The sequence below is a fragment of the Stylophora pistillata genome, chromosome 4, assembly GCF_964205215.1.
Source record: "Stylophora pistillata chromosome 4, jaStyPist1.2, whole genome shotgun sequence".
NCBI classification, from domain to species: Eukaryota; Metazoa; Cnidaria; class Anthozoa; order Scleractinia; family Pocilloporidae; genus Stylophora; species Stylophora pistillata.
In genome coordinates, this window is record NC_142522.1 from 41,660,104 (window position 1) to 41,681,882 (window position 21,779).

At 36.5% G+C, this 21,779-nt stretch overlaps 4 protein-coding genes and 1 long non-coding RNA gene across 9 annotated transcripts in view; 3 read left to right on the plus strand and 2 right to left on the minus strand.

Moving 5' to 3' along the window:
• LOC148733788 (uncharacterized) overlaps positions 1–21,779 on the plus strand; it is a 270,303-nt gene that overhangs the window by 163,029 nt on the left and 85,495 nt on the right. The window lies entirely within an intron of this gene.
• LOC148733795 (uncharacterized) lies at positions 1,219–20,770 on the minus strand. Its single transcript, XM_088756005.1, has 10 exons — positions 20,721–20,770; positions 20,488–20,562; positions 6,810–6,881; positions 6,327–6,392; positions 5,777–5,848; positions 4,096–4,167; positions 3,434–3,505; positions 2,343–2,414; positions 1,631–1,702; positions 1,219–1,321 (listed from the first exon to the last, which is right to left on the minus strand). Exons 5-10 carry the CDS (start codon positions 5,788–5,790, stop codon positions 1,246–1,248), a joined length of 378 nt encoding a protein of 125 aa, XP_088612131.1. The 5' UTR covers positions 5,791–5,848; positions 6,327–6,392; positions 6,810–6,881; positions 20,488–20,562; positions 20,721–20,770; the 3' UTR covers positions 1,219–1,245.
• On the minus strand, positions 7,276–15,774 carry LOC148733796 (uncharacterized). Its single transcript, XR_015999673.1, has 5 exons — positions 14,593–15,774; positions 9,952–10,003; positions 9,715–9,758; positions 8,961–9,135; positions 7,276–8,548 (listed from the first exon to the last, which is right to left on the minus strand). It is a non-coding gene; the product is annotated as an uncharacterized LOC148733796 (long non-coding RNA).
• On the plus strand, positions 10,263–12,550 carry LOC148733797 (uncharacterized). Its single transcript, XM_088755985.1, has 2 exons — positions 10,263–10,435; positions 10,559–12,550. The coding sequence occupies exons 1-2, from the start codon at positions 10,278–10,280 to the stop codon at positions 12,363–12,365; spliced, it is 1,965 nt and encodes a 654-aa protein (XP_088612111.1). The 5' UTR covers positions 10,263–10,277; the 3' UTR covers positions 12,366–12,550.
• LOC148733798 (uncharacterized) lies at positions 16,736–19,763 on the plus strand. 2 transcript variants are annotated; one of them, XM_088756002.1, is made up of 3 exons: positions 16,736–17,620; positions 18,159–18,392; positions 18,851–19,763. In XM_088756002.1, exons 1-2 carry the CDS (start codon positions 17,294–17,296, stop codon positions 18,165–18,167), a joined length of 336 nt encoding a protein of 111 aa, XP_088612128.1. In that variant the 5' UTR covers positions 16,736–17,293; the 3' UTR covers positions 18,168–18,392; positions 18,851–19,763. The 2 variants fall into 2 exon arrangements, with proteins under 2 accessions (XP_088612128.1, XP_088612130.1); XM_088756004.1 differs by lacking the exons at positions 16,736–17,620; positions 18,159–18,392 and adding an exon at positions 18,399–18,646.

The following is a 21,779-nucleotide window of genomic DNA, read 5'->3' on the forward strand; positions in this document are numbered from 1 at the left end:
TTTCATAGCGAATTAGATTTGTCATTTTGATTTGCGTTTATTTTGATGAGATCCCTGAGATAAAAGATAGTTTACGACGAAAAAATTCATTTTAAGAAAGAAATGATCATGTACTTTTAGATCATGTATTCTATGAATACAGTTTTCATAAATTACTCGGGCTTTCCGAAGGAAACGCCCGAAATAAATTCGGCTTTTTTTTTTTCAATTTCAACCTTTGGCATCTGTAAGAACCTACTGCTATATAGTAATATATTTTTTTGATTATTGTCTAGTACCATAACAACATTCATTACACTCTAGCAGGCAAAAATAAAAACAAGTAGACTTATCCATGATTGGAAATGACAAAATTGCGTAACGACAGCACAAATGGCAATAGGGCAGTCTCCTAAAGATAACTCCAGATGTGCGATAGAGAAAGCCCAAGTTCAAACAGCTATGCGTCTGCTTGAAGGGAAAAAAAGTCTAAAACAGCAAAATATGATGAAATATTCCTTGCATAATGAATATGAAGTTTCTGCATTTAATTTTTATTTATCAAAATGTACATCTTTCATGGTTTTAATTTCTGGTTTCCCTCTTGTTGTGGAAAAATGAAGTAACCTTAGTAATGGGATAGGATCCGATTCAAGCTTTGAACTTAATTCGACACAAATATCCAGTGCTACTTTATCTGCTGAAATTTATGCCAGAAGCTCTATAAAAATATCGGTTTAGGCCTTCCCTGCACTTTGTAATCCCAAGAAAAAGAAAATAGAGATTACCTTAACAAATTGCAGCAAAATCCCAGCTTATCTTGAACCTAAAACTTTACCCTGGAAAAAAAACTATACTTCTGCGCATGCGCCAAGAGCAAAGTTTGGCACACGAGCCTTCTTTCGCAAAACGACTCTCGTTTTGTCAAACGAGTCTCGTTTCTAAAAACGAGTCTCGTTTCTACAAACGAGTCTCGTTTCTACAAACGAGTCTCGTTTCTACAAACGAGTCTCGTTTCTATAAACGAGTCTCGTTTCTATTCACAAACAAACGAGTCTCGCTTTAAATCGTTTATCGAGTGACTTATAAATCGTGACGATTTAAAATCGACTCGTTGCCCAGAAACTGTGAGTGATCCCACACCACACCACACACACACACACACACACACACACACACACACACACACACACACACACACACACACACACACACACACACAAATCATTGTAACAAATCTATCGTAAGAGTATAAATTTTTATTTTTCACATTTTCATGTCCGATGTCATATCGGCAAACATTTCAAGTGGCAGCATTGTCAATGGGTTGTCAAAAATCGTCCTGAAACAGAAAGAAGAGTTTAACATATATCAATTACACCAAGAAGTTCCTATATAAGAGAAAAAGAGCAAGATAATGAAGAGTTTGTTTTTAATTTCGCGATTATAATGTATTATAATAGCTAACCAACTGAGGGCTAGATTTCTATATCAATAATTAAATAACTGATTTGTCGGTCGACGGAATTCTATCCTGTCTGCATTGCAAGTTTTATTAGATTCAGCTAAGGGGGTTTGATTTGGGATAGGTAATACCGGTGCAATGGAACAAATATTTTTAAAATAGTAGAACGTCGATTTAACAACTTACAATGTTTGAAGGTGAGATAATCCATAAAAGGGGTTACCATTTATTTGCTTGATCTTGTTGCTGTGAAGAAACCTGGGAATGGTAAAGCATACAACAGGTTGAATCACTAACACTCTATTTAGTTTCGTGTTCACTTTTTCTGTACATATCTCAGCAGTTTTTAAATAATCTATCAAACTGGAAGATTCTTATCAATTGGAAAATGTTTTTCATCAGTTAAAGAAGGCAACATTTACTAAGCTGACAGTCCTTGTCCATCGTTTTTATGTCACTTTTAAACATGAATGGGAAGATAACTATTTACGTCAATTAACGTGGATTTTGTACACTAAGTACTTCCCTGTGATTTATTGCCCCTTGAAAAAATTGCTTCCTTCGCACAATTTTAAAAATTCCCTCATAAGATGGGGTAAAAGAATATATCTAACGATTATAAGGATCCTTTTGACGAAAGTAAAATTCGAATTACTCTTGGAATGAGATTTAAGGAGAAAGTAACCGTTAAAAACTGTTACATAACAAGGATATAAACATAAAAGTTTGAGAAGAAAATGCATATCAAATTATCGTATCCTTTCAAATCAAAGGAACGGAACTTTTCTCTAATGGTAGAGTTCATCGGGTATAGCCTCAGTACATAAAAGAGGAGCTCATTTCCCACGGCCATGGACCACAAATAATAAAATACCCTTCCTAATTCTAGGCTACTCACAAGATTCTTAAAGTAGTAGCATTAGCAAACGCATTATCAGGGATTACTCTCAGGTTGTTGCCCATCAATCCTCTGTTATGGATAAAAGAAGAAATACATGGCTGCTCTTAGGCTCATAAGTTTTAACCAGCTTGTAGTATGGCAGTATCAAGTTTACGAAGTGAATTCTCCTTTTACTTTCCAAGATTATTTGTGCCACTAGCTGAAGAGGTTCAGATCTCACTAGTTGTGAAATAAGCTGTATATATTTGCTATATAGCTCAGAACTTTTTTCCTATGATTAACATATACCTTTGTGCGATACATGTACAAGATATTTGTACCATGAACCTAGTGCAATGTTCGAGCTCTCACGAACCCTTCCAAAACTTCCTTTATTAGACACATTTTAAGAGAGCACAAGAAATCACCTTCTCAGCATGCCTGAGACTGTTTAAGAACTTACTGAATTAAATCTATAAAATCTAAATGTAAATTATATATATATATAGGAGAAGTAGTGTGGTACACGAAGATGGACAACTTCGAGCGAAGGAAGACATATACTCAATAAAAAGTCTAAAAAGTTTAATAAAAAACGTTTCGGTCCGAGACCATCAGTTGTAATATAATGACTTCAAAATTTTTAAGTCATTGTATTTAAGTTGGGCTTAGTTGGGTTTCATATGGGATTATAGGCTTCCCCTACCCGGTCACCTTGAAAAGTTAAATTTTCCGGGAGACCACGTCCCTGATCACGTAAATCACATCTTTCATTGACGTGTTGCCAGCATGGTTTTCCTGATAGTGTAGTGGTAGTGACTAGTAACAGGAGGGACGTGGGTTCAAATCCCGCTCAGGGCAAATTTTATTTTCAATCATTTATTCTATTTTTAAGTATGATTACTTGGGGTGTACAGGGTCAGGGATTCCCTCGCATACCAAAACATATGTATATATATATATATATATATATATATATATATATATATATATATATATATGCAATAAAAATATCACCCATGGACGGTAATGAAAGATAAAATATAAGATTTAAGACTATAAACAACTCCGTGCGTAAGTATTATTTTTATGAAAATTTTAAAACTTACAGGACTTGTAGATTTGACAGTCCAGTAAATGTGCTAGAGGTGATGTCTGTGATGTTGTTAAAATTTAAAAGCCTTTCAGAAAAGCAAGAAGAAAAAGAAAAAGGGAAGAAACATTAATTCCTTACAAATTCATCTGAGCACGTGCCTATTCCCACTACTAAGCGTCAAAAATATCGTTGAGTTGCGATTCTCATTGAACAACGACGATTAGATCTCATTGGATCTCTACATGTGTGTCTTTTAATTCTTCCAAGCTTTAGCCATAGACTTATTCTACCTTCCCACTGTATACGTTGTTCTATAAGAATACATTCTCCTATGTTCGCTTCATGAAACAATCACTGGTGAAATATAGACCCCTGTGGTCTGACCTCTAGTAAACGACAAATTCCCTAAAGCGACTACTTAGACGTAACATTTCGGGAGGTTGTTTACGGGAGGTTTGACTGTAGTTTTATTCAGTAACTACTAACTCATCGACCACCTGCACAATGCTGCATTATTTTTAAACAACCCTGCTTAATCCATCTTACCAAAGCAATTCCTTATAATTAAAGGTTACCTCTTAATCAGATTAGACTAGAGATCTTGGATAGGCGTACGGTACTTCATTTCCTAGAGTCATTGTATTACAGTAAGAAAAAATAACTGTTTTAACTTACAAGACTAATAAGTTCTTGCATCCAGTGAAAACCCCATCTGCTATGTGTTGTAGTTTGTTGAAGGAAAAAGACCTGAAGCGAACATTTCAAAGCTTTTTTCTCTTTCGAAAGTGAATAATGATGACAATGATAATATTACTACTAAAAGGGATAATGATATCTATCGTAATATTAAGAATATAAGTTGTAACGATGCCGACGACTTTATCAAAGCATTTCCACTTGAATGCAACATCGGCTTTAAGTTGTCTGTGATTTAGGTATTAAGAGTACCTATTTCAAGCATGGAATTAAAAATTCAGGTAAGTAATAGGTAAGTAAGAGCAAAGACAAACACTTATCACATGCACTGTAAGGACTCTCGACCAATATTTCAGGCATCGATATTTCGACCGACTATCGACCGACTATCGACCGACTATCGACCGACTATCGACCGACTTTCGACCGACTATCGACCGCCTATCGACCCACTATTGAACGACTATCGAACATCTATCGACCGACTATCGACTGACTATCGAGCGACTATTGACCAAGGGTCGACCGCCTATCGCTGAGGGTCGACTGATGTATCGAATAGATAATTGCAGAAGATTTCATTGTAAAATCTCTCAGAAACTTACTTACACCAGTTTCAAAATAGATTAGAACTATAATTCCTTATTCATATGAGTAAAACATTAGGGAGATTTGATGCACTCATGAGATTATCTTGGAAAATGCTCTCACAATAGGTGTATTGGAAGATGACCTAAACCACGAGTCTTGATTCGTTTCAGTGAGATTCTTTCGCCATTCCGCGTCAAATTTCTTCTTGGAACGTTCTCCCAAGAGATATAATACAGGCTGAAAGCTCTCATAATTTTAAAAACAAGCTTTATCATCATCAACTTAATAAATTTTAAACTAGAACCATCTTTTGATTAACGCCTAGATTTTTGAAGGATGGAATTGTATTTTATGTTTTTATTTAGCATTTTCTATTTCTGTTTGGTAGTTTCAATATAGGACTAAAGTCTTATCTCCCTTTTCAAGATGTTTTTCAATAGTTCTTTAACTTATTATTAATTATTAATTAATTATTAGTAATTAATTACGCTAGCCTCTTAACTCCCTTTTCAAGATTTGTTCCTGTAATAAGCTTTTTTACATCTTGAATAAAGTTAGTATCTATGTATGTATATATTTATGTTTTCTTTTTTTCTTTTTCCCCCATGGAATTTTCTGCCTTTTATTTTTCTCCATTCACATCCTATTGTTAAAAGCAGAGAGTTAGCAAAGATTTCCATGTTGAAACCGAGATCAGGGCAAGATTACGCGAATGAAATTCAAGGACTAGGATGTTTAACTACAAGAAACCCATCGAGAGTCATATATGCTGACATGTAATAACTGGTGATTCACATTTTGGCAGGCCAAAGAATTCCGTTCGAAGATGCGTTTTTTTTATATATAACTCGCATGCATTTCAATATTTTTTTTACGAAAGCTTTTCTTGGAAACTTTCGTTAAAATTATAAGATCGGCCCTTGAGGGTTTATTTTATCCTCAAGTGCAAATATGATTCGAGTTTTGAGGGCCAAAACCTCAGCAATTCTTGGATTAAAAACCCCCAACACTCAATTGAGAGTGATTCTTTTTGTCTATATTTTAAGAAAGGGAGCTTTGTTGAGCTTACAGACCAAGCAGCATTGGTGAGCATTGGAGGTCGTCCTTATGAAGCTTTTCGATGTGATTCTTGGAGAGCAACCTGAAACACAATAAAAGTATTTTTCACAGCGAGATTGAATGTTTGCTTAAGTAATATCTGTACACTCCTTACCTTAATATGCATTCAGTTAAACCAACGGTTTTAATTTAGCTGTCCAACCTTGCGATCATGAGGCTCCCATATTAAAGAACTCCATGCGTGTGACATGCTTCAGATTCCTCTCATCGTATCATTTAGATTTGTGCTTTTTTTCTCTAGCTAATAACGTAAAGAGTCACGTCAAATTGATTTAGCACACAGTGCCTTTTGTAAACTTTGAAGGAATATCGGATTTTTAATTCTGGTTGGTCAACTCTATCTCACCCTCAAATTCACCCTCTTCCCTTTTCTCGTGAGGTGTGGAGACTTTCCTTGGAACTGAAAAAGGCTGCAGGTTTGGATTTGAATGAAAGAGTCAAATGCAGATGACACTCCGGTGTTTAGTGCAGCACTAAACCCGAGAACAATCCCAACTTACACAAATCCAGGCAATTTAAGTCGAGGTAGATCGGGCACAGTTCTCAGCTGATTGTCATCTAAGTGGCTAAAACGTAAATCCAAATAACATACTAGTGAAAGCTGGAATATAATATCAATCAATTTTCCACAATACAAGAAGATAAAATAAAAGTGTCTTCATTGGATATTCGAAACAATGATATCGTGAAATATTTGGTTTAGCAGTCAAATTTCCTTTTAAGTAACTTCAAAGCAATGGATGATGAAATAGGCAAACACATCTACAACAAAGCAACCAATAGAAGATTTAAAATAAAATTGGGGTTGAGACTTATCTCAACGCGAGTCATTCAAATTGAGTGCGGCGCCACTTGTCTTAGCCATGCGGCACCTAAGAATTAGCTAGTCATATGGTTCAAGACATTTAGCCATGGCTCTTGTTCTAATTCACTATGCATACGTAAGCATTGTTATTTCAATGAACATGTCATTTCTTACTTACAATTCAAGAAGGCTCGTGAAGCGCTTGAATGTTCCATCCTCTATTGTTCTAATTTGATTTCCATCTAGGCGCCTGTGTTAAATAAGTGAAACTTGTGTAAACGATATCTATCAAGGGAATTTTACAAAGCGCGTAAGAAACTAGCTCATCAAAAATATATACAAAGACTGCAGGTTCTTAGAAGAGGTTTATTTTGTGAAACGTTGCGTTGATGGACTATACTGAGGATTTTGCTAGTCCGACTACAACGCAAGATAATTTGATGGAGCAACCGGAAAATTTTAGTCCTATACTCGATTACGAATCCGTACAAAACAGTTACAAACACATAATTTTTTAAGTGCAGATTTTCTGAAGTAAAGAAAATTTGGTAAAAACCACAATGAAAGAGATGCTTCCTTGCCATTTCAGTATATGTTGGGTAACATGTGCTCTACAATGTATCATTCTAACCAGGACACTCAACTACATTGAAGAATAAAAAGTTTAATAGTCTATAAAAGCCACTCCACAGTTGAACTGATTACAAGAACTTTTACAACAAAGACAGAATTTCTTTTGAGAACTATTTACTGAAATTTATACATCCGTGCTTTAAATATTAAAAATAGGATATGGCGTATCTGACAGCGATTTTTCTGAGAATCTTTTTTACAAATGTATATGCAGACATTACCATAGAGATGATAATCCAAAAGGACTAAAAAAAAATCATGTTACATTATACCATGTCACTTAAGCAAATCTTTGGAAATTTCCATGGACACTTCTGGATCGATTAGAACGTTACTGAACATTCACATTTTACTATGTCCATAGAAGATCTATGGAAATTTCCATATACATGTCAGGATCAATTATAGCCGTACATCTTAAATTTTGCTGTGTTATGGAAGGTCTATGGAAATTTCCATGCACATGTGTAGATCGACTGGAGCTGAACATATTACATTATACCATGTTAATAGAAGGTCTATGGAAATTTCCACCACGTCAGGATCAATTATAACCGTACATCGTTAATTTTGCTGTGTTAATGGAAGGTCTATGGAAATTTCCATGCACATGTGTAGATTGATTAGAGCTGAACATCCTTACATTATACCATCTTAATGGAAGGTCTATGAAAATTTCCATGCACATGTCTTGATAGATTACAGCTGAATATCTTACATTATACCATGTTAATGGAAGGTCTATGGAAATTTCCATGCACATGTCTAGATCGATTAGAGCTGATCATCTTACATTTTACCATGTTAGTAGAAGGTCTACGAAAATTTTCATGCACGTGTGAGTCGATTGCAACTGAATATCTAAGATATGTCATTTTATCATACAGAAGATCTATGGAAATTTCCATGCACATTGTTTGGATCGATCATGACTGAAAAATTCTTTCATTTGAGCCATGTTGCTGGAATATCCATGGAAATTTCCATGCACATTGTGTGAATTGATCATAGCGGAACATCTTAAATCTTGCCATGTCAATCGAAGATCTATGGAAATTTCCATGCACAAGTGTGAATTGATTATAACTGAAAATCTTATATTTTACCATTCTACTGGAAGATCTATGGAAATTTCCATTCACAAGTGTGAATCGATTATAACTGAAAATCTTATATTTTGACAATCTACTTTCCAAATTCTGACCTGAACCGTTGATGCTCAAGCTTCTCTGTATCTGGAATGACATAATCTGGGGGGACATCAACATTTATTTCTGCATCAGCCTGACATAAATAAAGAAAAGCAAGCTTAAAAAACTGTAGCAAAAACGCTTATTCCAGCAATTTAATATTTGAAGGACATGAACCAGACAGTAGAGAATGAAATGACCTCAACAATAAATAAGCTTCTAATTCAAGTAACTTACAGCTGTAATAACATCAAGCTGTAACAGAGATCAGTTTGTGATTTTTCTAATAGTACTTGTCATTGTTACTAATATTATTGTTATTTACAATTATTATTATCATTATTGGTCTTGTATAATGCTAAGAATTAAAATGTAAGATCATCACACTCCATCTGAGCAAAACAGATATCTTCAGTGCATGAACAGAGTATAATTGTTAATGGAAAGTATTGTTGAGATTTTTGTTTCTATTTATTCTCCATTGTACAGCAGATATTTCCACTTACTTTCACTACAGTTAACCACTGTTCTCAGTGAATGAGGGTTTACCGGTTTCCAGTTTTCCTTTTTGTCACTCCCCCAGTGAAATGGGCAACATCCCCTCCTTCACAGCAAAAACATGCTCAACCTCGGCAGCCTTTGGAGTTGGGGTGTAACAACTCTCAAAGGAGGTCACAAGCTCTATCAATTAACAAGAGAAAACATTTTAAGATATTGTATCCATCCATATTGTCAGGAGAGGATAAACATCAATCAATTGAAGGATTAAAATATAACTACATGACCGTCTCAATAGTTATACAAATCTACTCTGCTCCTCTTGAATTTTATATATATTTTTTATTACAAAACTGTAATTAGTTAACTATAGATTTTCTCTTAGTTAACTAATTAATATATACACTACTGTAAATAGCTCCTAGTCTTTTTTCCTTTTTAGTGTCCCCAAATTAGTAAGGGATTTTTCCCTAGCTTAGGATGGCTCTTCATGCAATGACAATTTCAATAAAGTTTTACTACTGCTACCACTATTACTACTGCTGCTGCTACTACTGCTGCTACTGAGGCTGCTGCTGCTGCTGCTACTGAGGCTGCTGCTGCAGCTACTGAGGCTGCTGCTGCTGCTACTGCTGCTGCTACTACTGCTGCTACTGAGGCTGCTGCTGCTGCTGCTGCTGCTGCTGCTGCTGCTGCTGCTACTACTACTACTACTCATTTTCCAAGCTAGAAGTTTACTGATTGCATTCCTCCTAACAGTACCTATAGAGGTTCTTGTGTCCTTCTTTACCAAAAATTCAGAAAGCCTGTAAGACACAATTTAATATGACTATCAGTTAACAACAACATTTAGTATTTTGAAGCTGCCAATTAAGCATCCCAGCAGTGAAACTTTGACTAAAATCGGCAGCATTAATAAGATGGTTCTGCAATGTAACTATTCTCAAAGAGAGTTTTCCTCTCAACTGAATTCAATGAAAATGAAACTCTGATTCTTACTTGTTAAACATCTGGTCAGCAGATTCATGAGTGTGTCCAAATTTAATTTTACCTATAAAGACAAAAGTTAGATTTGAAGGAATTTTTTGTTCATGAATCACGTTATAAAAGGAATGGTTACAAATTCGTTTTATTTAATTTACTCTGATTTATACACGGCTTTCAAAAATGGCGGTACAGTACTCTTGTTCGCTGGAGGACTGGAGACGAGAAACATGGAAGTGAGGCATCAAAGGCCAAACAACAGCGTTCTCTTCAGCGTGGCTGTAATTATTACTGTTTTTTTGTGTCTTTTTATCTTCTTTCCATCGTGAAAATACTGAGAAATGACATCTAATATCAGCTTAAGCGAAGATGACATTCCTGGTGCTTCCCTAAAAGGTCGAAATGCTTCAGAATTAAAAAACGATGAACTAAAATTTTGGTTGAAATGTAGAGGAGACTCTGGGAAAGGACTTAAAACAAAAGCAGAACTTGTGAAAAGGTAAGATACACGAAGAGGTCGATCAGTGAACTAGTATGCCTGCCTCCTGAAAATCAAGTTCTAGCTTCACTCTTCAATGTAGTTGATGTAAGTTCAATCAAAACAGTTCAATATTTTTTACAGAGTCGAAGAATTCATCAAGAATGGTAAAGACAAACAAATCGTGGATCCCGATCCAAATCAACTGTACACGCGAAGAAAACTTTCTTTGACCAAGTCTACTTCTAGTAATTGTTCCAACGAGCCTCGAGTACGATCGGTAAAATATCCTGAAGAAAACTGGGGTACTTCTTTAGAGAAAATGCCACTGTTTACAAAGGCTGAAATGGACGAGCACATTGTAAATTCTGGTAAAAAAATCGCGAACAAAGAGAGCACAAGCGTTCCAACCAACTTGAGGAAAGCACAGACTTTTCTTCAAGATGAGTATCTTCACGAAATTATAACAACAAGTGATCAACGAGGGTTCTATTTTAAAGCCAAATGCTCTCACGGTTTTAAAAAGAGTGATGCCCCTCATGACCTTAAGCTTGCAATATGCATTATATCTGGTAAAGTGTTGCATGCATTTTGTAGTTGTGTCGCAGGCACCGTTGGATATTGCAATCACATCTTAGCTTTAATGCTAAAACTTTGCAAGTATACTTTGTATGACTGTAAGTCGACGAAGGATCTTTGTAAAGATAAAGATGAGACTGAAGGTCTAGCTTGTACTTCAGAACTACAAAAATGGCACAGAAAGGGAGGAGGCTCTAACATTTCACCACAGCCCATCTCCAGTGTGATAGTAAATAAAACTAAATGTGAAACTAGTTCTACTAGAACTTCTAAAGATGGAGGAGTGAAGTCACTTCTTTATGAAGCAAGGATAAGTGCAGTATGTCATGAAGAAAAAATTGAACAATTCAAGCAAGATTTGAGTAAAATTTATGCAAACATTGGACTATCTCAAATGGCATCAGATACTAGACAACACAACATGGTGGACACCAAATTTGGTAAATGCCCAATAGGTTCCTTTGGATCCTATCAGCTTTTATTTATTGAATCTAATTTTTCAGCCAAAGCTGACTTGAGTTCAGTGCCACGTAGGATTGAAGCACTCAATTGTGAACAATTTCCAAGATTTCCCCACATTGAAGAGGAACATATGAATATTCCAGATACACTTTCCACTGAAGAACAACAATTTATCACATCTCTTACAAAGGATGAAAATGAAATCAATGACATTGAAGTTAACACCAGGGCCCAGGCTGATTGTGAGGAATGGAACAAACAGCGATGTCATTGTTTTACTGCATCTAAATTTCATCTGATCAGCCACAGAAAAAGAAACCACAATACATTGGCAGAAACATTGATACATCCAAAGAAGTTTTCCAACAGAGCTGTAGAGCATGGAAGAAATTTTGAGCCGGTCGCATTAATGGAGTATCAAAAATACATGAAAAATGCTAGAACCCCAGTTAAAGTTTTTCCCTCTGGATTTGTAATTTGGAAATCTCACCCTATTCTTGGTGCCAGTCCTGATGCAAAAGTTATTCATCCTGGCTGTTTAGAAACTTTTGGTCTAGCTGAAGTGAAATGCCCTTATAAGGTAGCCAATGTAGCTCCAATTGATGCTTGCTCTGATCCAAAGTTTTGTATGGAAAAAACAGGCACAGATACCTGCCAACTAAAGAAAAATCATGAATACTATGCACAAGTACAAGGGCAGATGGGTGTTACAGGCTGTAGATGGTGTGATTTTATATTCTACACAAGAAAAGGCATATATATACAAAGAGTGGCTTTTGATGCAGATTTTTGGAACAAATTAAGACAGGAACTCACATCATATTATTTTAACAACTTTATTAAGTATGCTATTGAAGAAGCATCTACAAACAACAACAGTGAAGTAAATGAAAATACTTCTAATGAGTGAGTAGTTTTAACATTAACCAGCAACTTGTGACTTAAATCTCTTTACACTGAGTTGTATATAACTAAGTTATAACTATATGGTTACATAATAGCAGAAATATTGTACCATATAGTGATTTAAATGAATTAAATTTGAAACAAATGGTTGCAGTTATTTATAATAAATATTTTATTATCATTATTAAATTTGTAAATTGTAACAATGTTTAAAATAATTTTGTTATATTAGAAACTGTAATTATTCCTTTTAAAATGTAATTTTAAGGTGCTTCAATGATTTATTTTGTTAAACTGAAATGATGTTGGGTTGTATATTGCACAGAAATGCACAAACAGCCCACATTTGATTTGCCAGGCCAATCTGATGAAGAGGGACAACACCATCTCATATGTGAAAGTTCTTAATCTTGTTAATTGCCCGCTCAACGTGGATGCGAAGACTGGCAATTTCTTGTGTTGCCACAACATCTTCTGCAGCCATCTGGTCTGAACCACCAAGAAATGGAGGCAGTTTCACATGCACACCTTGAGGTAACATTAGGTCATCAATGGTAAATCCTTTATCGGCCATAACAAGATCTTTGTCATCAAATGGCAAGTCCAGAAAGCCACTGCGAACAACAATTTCTCTGTCAGATATTGAGCCAGTGTAAAGCTCACTCACAAAAATCATTGCACCGCCTGGTGAGATGCCAGTTAAACCTTTCAGTGTTGTGTGATTTTTGTAATTGCTAAATAGTTCCCCATTAAGCTGTAAACTGCTTGGCATTTGGCATTGTACCTCAGTGCAGTCAATAATAACCCTTGTTGCTGAGTATTTTGCTTTATAAGCTTCTGGCATAGTGTTGTCAATTACTGTTCTTGAGTGCCATATATTAATCTGAGCAAATTTAAGGTACATAAAATTGACCCAGGATATAACAACTCGGCTTACTGTTAATAATGAAATAAGAAACAGATTACTCAGGTGCTCTTCAGCAAAGCCTTGTCTTAGACGACACATCACTAAGAAAAACTCATCAATTGCCTTAAGAGCTCTTGGTCGTCCTTTTTCTGATTTACTGTAGTGTTCGTTGTCGTAAATATCAAGTAAAGGTTCCTTGGTATGTAAAGATGTCCAGTACCTAATGTTTTGACCATATTCGCCAGGATCAAGGAAGTCAAATACTGTTTTAAACACCTCAAAGTCAGGAAATCCGGTGTAAAAGCTGATCGACGATGAGTTGGAACGAAATCTATCAACATTGAATAGTTTAGCTTTCAGTGCATGTCTGTTTCATAAGTTTATCAATCTCGGCTTTCAAACCAGCAATCTCTTTTTCCATTATTCCAATTAAATCGTTATGTTCTGTTTGAGATTCTTTGTCTTCGAATACTTTGTCTTCAGTCTGAGTTGTATTTTCAATGACCGAAGTCTCGTCCGTTTGAGTTGATATTTCTTGGTATGGTGGCTGTTCAATCGATTCCAAATTGTCTTCATTCTCGCTAACAGCCTCTGAGATATCGTCAAAACCTGTTGCTACTAAATGTCTGAATGGCGGGGGCTTTCGTTTACGAGGAGACGTGCGCCACGAAAATACTGAAGGAACGACTCCAGGTTTGAGATTTATCTTACTTCCACCTAGCGATCTCTGAAAGTCCTCCGTTTTAAAATGCCTCGAGCATACCTTAGTGGATTTACTTATCTGAAAGTTTTTCCCTTCATTTCTCCTGATTGCATGACTCCACTGTTTTCGTAGAGATTTATCAGTAAGGAAAATAAAATAAGAAATTTTTTTACCCTCTTCAAGATAGCCTTTCTTGGTGCAGCCGGGAACACAGCAGTGCGTAGGCATTGTTTCGACGAAAAAATTTGCCCAGAAATAATCACCATTTCCCAATCAATCGAAATCTTGAGTTGTTCACATTGTGATTCAGTTTTTCAGCGTGGATTTTTTCAAATTCGAAGCGTTATGAAGGATGTACTAATAAAACTTCCAAACTTTGAGAAGTTGATCGCGCTACACGTGAAAGATATTTGTTTTGATCAGGCCTTTGATGCCTCGTTTCGATGCACTCGTTACCAGTTTTCCAACTCCGGTCGCACTGTGCCGCCATTTTTGAAAGCCGTCTATGATTTAGACTATATACGAGAAGAAACTTGTTGGTGCAACTAAAGGACAACATAAGATGTACTGTACTTTTCATTTAGTTTGGCGTGCATCCATAGCCAATCAAGTACGATTTACCTTGTTTGCAGCGAGTTATTTCCCTGAAGATTCCTACGTATCATGCACATCTCTGCGAGATCCACGGCTTCTAAGCAATTCTCAGTACATCCAGATTTTGTTGCCTTAAATATACAGAAACCCACAGAATTGATGAATATTTCGTAACTTTGAGTCGATATTAGCCTAAATCTCAGACGGTCTGAATCCAGTTTCTCAAATATCCGTCAAAATCACGAGGGCGCCTTGTATCGTCAGAGAACCAGGCTAAATGATCGCCTTCGTGCCTTCACCTTGAGGTAAAGGACTGTAACTCGTAAACAACAAAACAGCGAACGGCGGAAACAAATCACCCAAGCAGTCTCTTTTCCTCTCTCTACAAAAAACGACCAAAACGTTTACTCTTCCCCACTTCTTCTGCTCTATATGGCATAGCCAGCAACAAAATAATATCGATTGATTGTTTTTTTTTTAAGTCGTTACGCTGTTGGCTGTTTTGGTGTTTACGTCCACTCTGTAATGGCTATTTCGAACCCAGTCTCTCTAATAAACGACACTAATAGTTTATACGTTGCGCTACAGTCGAATGTAATTCAGACGAAATTAATTCAAGGTCGCACAAGCAATTAAATTCGACGATAGCGCGACGTCTAAGACGAATTAAATTCGTCTGGTAAATTAAATTCGTCCTTGACGTTTTATCCGTCTTGGTAAGACGGATAAAACATCGATAACGCGTCTTCAGTTTTAACGTCGCACCGAGAGTCGCGTATAATGAAATGCATGCATTTACTTGATGTATTTCAATTTATTTCAAAATGACACCTCTGACCAGAGGCACTGCATTTGGGAAGAGAAATAAATTCGGTTCAAACTGATTTCGACGCATAAAACCACGCCACGATTTACGTTGACGGAACGACGAATTAGTCTGAATTAAATTCGACCGTAGCGCGACGTATAAACTAGGCCTAAGGAATGCGTTACGATATGTCACTGCGGGAGTTCGTGATACTTCCTATCTAATTACCACAATTATCGCTTTGGATTTTAGAGCCTTTCCTTCTTTCAAAGAAGCAGCATGACACTTCTCGCCATCGCAACCTCCAGGTTTTTTCACTTTGTGAACTTTTCCTACGACAGATACGTCTCTCTTTGTTTACTAGGTTAGAAATATCAACTTATCCTTTTTTTAATTTGGTTAAGATGACAACTAAAAAGTATGATGAAACTTTCAAAATTGCAGACAATGTGTCTTTGTCAGATATTTTCAAATCAAAACTTGAAATATCTAACATTATGAGGTCAGGCATTCCTTCGACCTTGCCCGTACATAATACAGGCTTAAAATGAATGACTAAATGACAAAAATTACGTAAACTCGGCCCTTCTGTTACAATTCTTGTTTACATAAAAAAATTTATCAATACATCGAAATGAAAACTGCCTTTTTTATTGATCCTCTAATTTCCCAATAGACGGTAGTTTATAGATTAGGGCGTCAAGATTGTTCCACTATCCTAGTTGCTGTATTGTGGATTTATGACGCTCCATTTTGCAGTGCAAATCCAGCTCACTAATACGTGTTCTTCACAATGTTCACAGTAAGCCTTTTTTACTTGCTTTGGATGCGCCGCCCAAAGCCCGATTGAATTCCCGGTCTTCCTCTACGTCTAAAGTCGGAAACTTGTCAAATTCTTTCAAAATGGGGCAAAACCTCCTGGACTGATCTTCAACTTTGATGAAATGAAGTTTTAGTTCTCTCATTTTTTCGCGTTTCCGGCGTTGGGTTTTTGAGGTCAGTTCGTTCCTATCTCGTTTTTCACTTTGGATAAGTCGGAAAAATTAACTTTTGGAATACACTGATATCCTTTTTTTTTTCAGCCACGTCCACGATTTTAGCATCATTTTAAACACTGGAGGAAAAACACTTGGAGGAGCTCTTAATTGCTTTTTGGCTGCGTGAATAGGTATTGAATTGTGCGGACGGTATAAGCTGGTAAACAGTTTTCCGGCTATTCATAACGAGATCTGTTACTTTGAGAACATCAAAGAATTCCTCTACTTTTCCCCCTATATCAACGGCAGTGTTTCTGAATTGAGAATTATTATCCTCAAACAGAAAGAAAAATGTTCTGTTTTTGAAGTTAGGGAAGAGCTGATTAGAAATTTACCTTCAAGGTTGCCGCTTTGCGCCTTGTTACCGCTGAAGCTTTCATTTTCAGAAAGGACCACATTGTCATCGTCCTCACAACCTGCAGCGCTAGAAGTTTCTACTTCTTACTCTTTGGAAGCTCTGTGCACAGGCGAGAGTGGTGTTTCAGCTCTTGAAGAGTCTAACGATTCGGTACTCGATCGAGGCTTCCCTTTTCCGTTTAGCAGGCGTGCTTGCTAAGAGAGGTTGAAATACCTCCACGGCTGACTCTTCTATTCTCGTAGCTCGGCTCTCAAAGCTTTCTTCAGTAACTGATGTTTCTACCAAAGGCTCCTCGGCGAGACTTGAAGGAATCGAAAGTGACAGTGGCTCTTCTGCAACCGAACTAGAGTAATCCATAATATCCATAGCCGTTCATGTATTCCTATTTAAGTTTGAAAAAACTAACAGTTTCCTCAACAGCGTGATGCGGCTGTCGGAAATTTGAAAACTCCTACGTCATCGGGCATACAAAAGAATTTCTTATGGGGTGTGCATATTAACCAATAAACAAACGATACGGCTTAAATGATCTCAAATCAAAATGGTGGTCGCACATTCTTCAGGGTTCATGCAGGTCAGCTATTTGACAAGCCGGGCTCAAAAAACTCAGTGAGTGAAAAGATAAGGGAACAACACGTGGTAGAGGGTCCTCGCTTCCTTACTCGAAAGAAGGAAAAAGGGAAAAGCGGCACTATTCCGACAGAAAGAGGTACTTCGCGAAAACAGAAAACGGAGAGGTGCGCCGGCACACTGCATCATTACAATAAATCATCCATTCTAACGCAGGATGGCACTGATCCTGGGTCTGTTGTTCACATGAAGCCTGCGAGTGAAGATCGAAGGAAACTCAAGGTACGTTTCGTTTCGAGAATTCTGAAAAATTTAAGCTTCAGTCAGAAGAAAAGAGAATTTGCCCTGAGAAAGATCATTTTGAGTTTGTACGAGATAAGGATCATTTTATATCGTGCAATAGAAAAATAAGTTTGGAGGAAAAAGTGTTCTTGTCTCTTAGATTAGCTGCATTTGATTTGGCTTCCAAAAAGGTCCTCACTGAGTAAACTTGGCCTGTCTATGGCAATGGATTTCCCTCCTTTCGGCGTTTAGCTTACTCTGACCATTCACTCTCAATTTTTACTACCTTTTACATGAAATTTCCCACACAAATTTAAAGCATTTCGCAATGCGAGCACAATAGCAATCAATCTGTAACACTTTTCAAAAATGCCGCAAGAAAGTTCCGCTTCTGGTCTCCGTTTCCGCTAAACGTGTTTGGACGGAGCCGGCGATGCCACATTTTCAATCGAATTTACTTTTCACACCAATGTAAAAGGTAAAAGATACGGTAAAACGGTTTTTTATGATATTTCAAACGGCATTCATTGTTTCTTAGGTAAAATAAACCTCGGAAAAAGTCTTCTCCCGGACGTTTCAAGTTGTTCTTAAATCCCACCGACGACCTCAATAAACTGTTGTACCGAGAAATTTCTGACATTTCAAGATTTGGAAAACAAGTCAGAAAATTACTAGAAGTAGAATTGTTCCCCACGTCAAGTTATGACAAACGACCTGTAAATAGTTCCTCTACCAGTGGCTGCGAGGAAAATCAAGCCAAAAAAACGGTTAGGTGAAAATGAGTCAAACACTATTTCCGTACAACCAAGTGAACCATTTTCTTTTGATGCTGAGACCTTGTCGATTACGACGTTTACGTCGACAAACGTAAACGTAAGAGCCAGTGTCATTATTGTTGGCACAAATCGAAAAGTGCCACAAATTGGTTTGTGGCTGAGAATGAGGTGGACCTCATGCAGCACATCATAAAGCTTTTCGTGCCTCTAAGAGGGATTGTATTATTGTTTGGAGACTCGTATACTCTAGGTAAGACACAATTATACAAATAAAATGCACTTTTTACAGACATTGACTCCTTTATTTTCTATGCCATAATACAGTTTCTAAATTGCTAAAAGAAGTGAGACAAAATTGCTGACTTGCAGTAACCTGCAGTCAAAACATCTGTAAACAATGCCAATACCTGCAAAAAGTAATAACTTGTTTATCCCTTATTTTTATGTGTTTCAGTGACTTTCTGCCTCAAACTGTCGGTTCAAAGGAACGTGAACTTATTATCCGTATGTAAGGACGAGAAGCCTGTTTCTGGTTTTAGGAAAGAAGCTGTCACGCTGAGCCGTCCAGCATGCAAGCCGGGACCAGGGTCCAAAGATAACGACGAGTGGAGAATTTGTTTAGCAAAACATGAAACAGATACTATTTTGAATATTCGAATGAGTATTACATGAAAATTTCCATAAACTTGTTTTGAAAAGGAATTTTGGACACTATAAACTTGTCACTATAAAATTCCATACACCCATTTTGGGCCAAGAAAGTTTGAAATTATTATAATTTTTTGCGTGTGAAAGGGTATTACATGGATATTTCCACGTACCGGTACCGCTTTGGTCAGGACTGTTTGATAATGTTTGTATACGAGGATAAATATTTCATTGAAATTTCCATAGATCATTTTGGTGAGGCACTATCCGGCACAATGAAATCGTATAAGTATTACATGAAAATTTCCTTGTACCTGTTTAAATTGGTTCTGAATGATTGATACTGTTTGTATACGTAAATGAGTATTACATGGAAATTTCTATGTACCTGTTTTGATTAAGAATGTTTGATACTGTTTTGTATACGCGAGTAAGTATTGCATGTACATGGAAAATTCCATGGACCCGTTTAATGGCCAAAGGTGTTTGAAATTATTTTTTTACACACAAATGGGTATTACATGGAAATTTCCATGTACCCGTTCAATTTTGTTTAATAATGATTGATAATGTTAAGTATACGTGAATGAGTATTACATGGAAATTTCAATTGCCTTTTTGTGTGGCACAGTTGTATTGAAATCATAAATACTGCTGACAAGTTTTCTTCTCTGAAAAATAAATCGACTTTTAAATGGTTTACTTAACCATTCGAGGGATATATGTGCTGTTGTTTGGGCGAGTTATCATAATATTAGGGTACCGTTCACCACTGATAACTGCAAAAGTAGACGCCAACATGCTCATTTTTTACTGTTTAGTAACAAGTTGAAAGAAACCGATTAAAATGTTTTGAAATTAACTGAAACAAATATAAATTGTGATGGCCGATTGAGTCACTGAAATTGTTGATTAAGCCGTAAGTCTTAGTTCATAGACAGCCGCTCGGTGATGTTGGCGATTCTTTGCTTTAACCTTAGTAACTATACCATGGCAAAGTTTGATTTTTTTCCAAATTTCTTACTTCAGAAAATCTGTACTTAAAAAATTACGTGTTTACAACTGTGGATATTGATAAATGCATTAAAATAGATATAGATTTTGACTTAATGGTGTTCATGGAGGCGAGGAATACTGGAGCGCGCATTCGTGGTAAGCGAGTCCCATATTATGTATGCAGTAGCAGATACCAAAATCACGTTCCGGCCGCGCTGTGAAAGTATACGAAGATGAAAAGCAACGTAGATCAAGGGCTGTAACGAAACCTGTCTACAATTAAACCAGCTGAAGAAGCAGGAGTTTTGGAGAAAAATGATGATGAATAGACCAATTCATTTGACCATAAAATGGCGTTACAGAAGGCAAATAAAATCACAAGTAATTGGCAAGTTTGAAGGCTTTTTAATTATTCTCAATAAAATCAAAGGATCTTAAGTGACTTACAGAGTTTGAAGCCCATCAGATGGTCCTTCAAGGGTGGCTATTGATAGGTGCGATAGGAAGTTAACATTCAGGAAACTGCAAGATAACAACAAGTTTTGGCATTGCCAAAAGTAGTCTTTCCTGCATTGAAATGTAGATTTGATTAAGAAATGTTGATTTTTTTTAACATAAGCTGAGCTATAAAAGAAACAACTGTAAGGCGTACAGTTTTTGCTGTAAAGAGTCAAACTTACAGTTTTTTGAGCTTTTCATGGCTTTGAAAGTTCCTCCCTCGATGTTTGTAAGACCACAAGAGGCCAAGAATCTTACAGAATAGAAAATTTGCATGAGCAAGAAGAATTTTATCTGTGGGACACCACAAAAGTATGCAAGCGTAAATTCATGTCACACGAATAAGAGTAGATAACAAATAATTGTCATCGTCCAGCCCCGCTTGCAAAACCCCACGGAAAACCACATTAAGTAAAAACTGACTAGTGCAGGGCTGAACGGGTTGACGTGAGCCGGTCTTGAAAAAGTATTCAGGCCCTGCCGTCCTTACAACGCTCTGCTCCAAAAAACTTAAAGAAAAAAGTTTGAATTAGAAGAGTCGTGTCTTTTAAGGTATATAGTCCATGGACCAAACCCCTAAAATAGGGTTTCTTGTACCAATTTGAGGGTCCAGTGCTATCGTGGATTTTTTAAATCTAAATTTATTGAAGTTTATGAAAATCCACGATATCAACGCTGAATAGATAACTTTTATGGTGAAATGAGCTGAAATTTAAAGGGGATGGGTATCCAGTAGGATAAAAAATCTGGGTATTTTTGCATAATGCTCGACATTAAAAAATTGATATTTTTGTCCCATGATATCCGCACGAAGTGGTTCTTGGATATGTTATGTACATCTATTATACCTTTCTTTCCAGCAAGTGACGTGTGTTTACTTCGTTGCCATGGTAACGAATACCGTATAAACGGTATTTTTCGCCTTTGAGTGCTTGTTTTTACGCTTAGCGAAATCATAAAGTTTGCTTTGTAACTTTGATGTACTCATAATGCCCCAAATTCTGTGTTTCAATTTAATAAGAATTCAAATCATAACATATTACAAGATAAAGTGTTATCCGTGAAATATCGCTTGACAAAAACTGCTATTATATTTAGAAATAGGGAAAAACATCGAAAAATTCGTATCTTTTTACCATTTAGCAGAAGTCAAACTATACTTGGACATTTTATGGTACGTGATTGATTGCTCATTTAAAAAACTATTTAACTGATTTTCTTATCACGGAAATGGTTTCCAA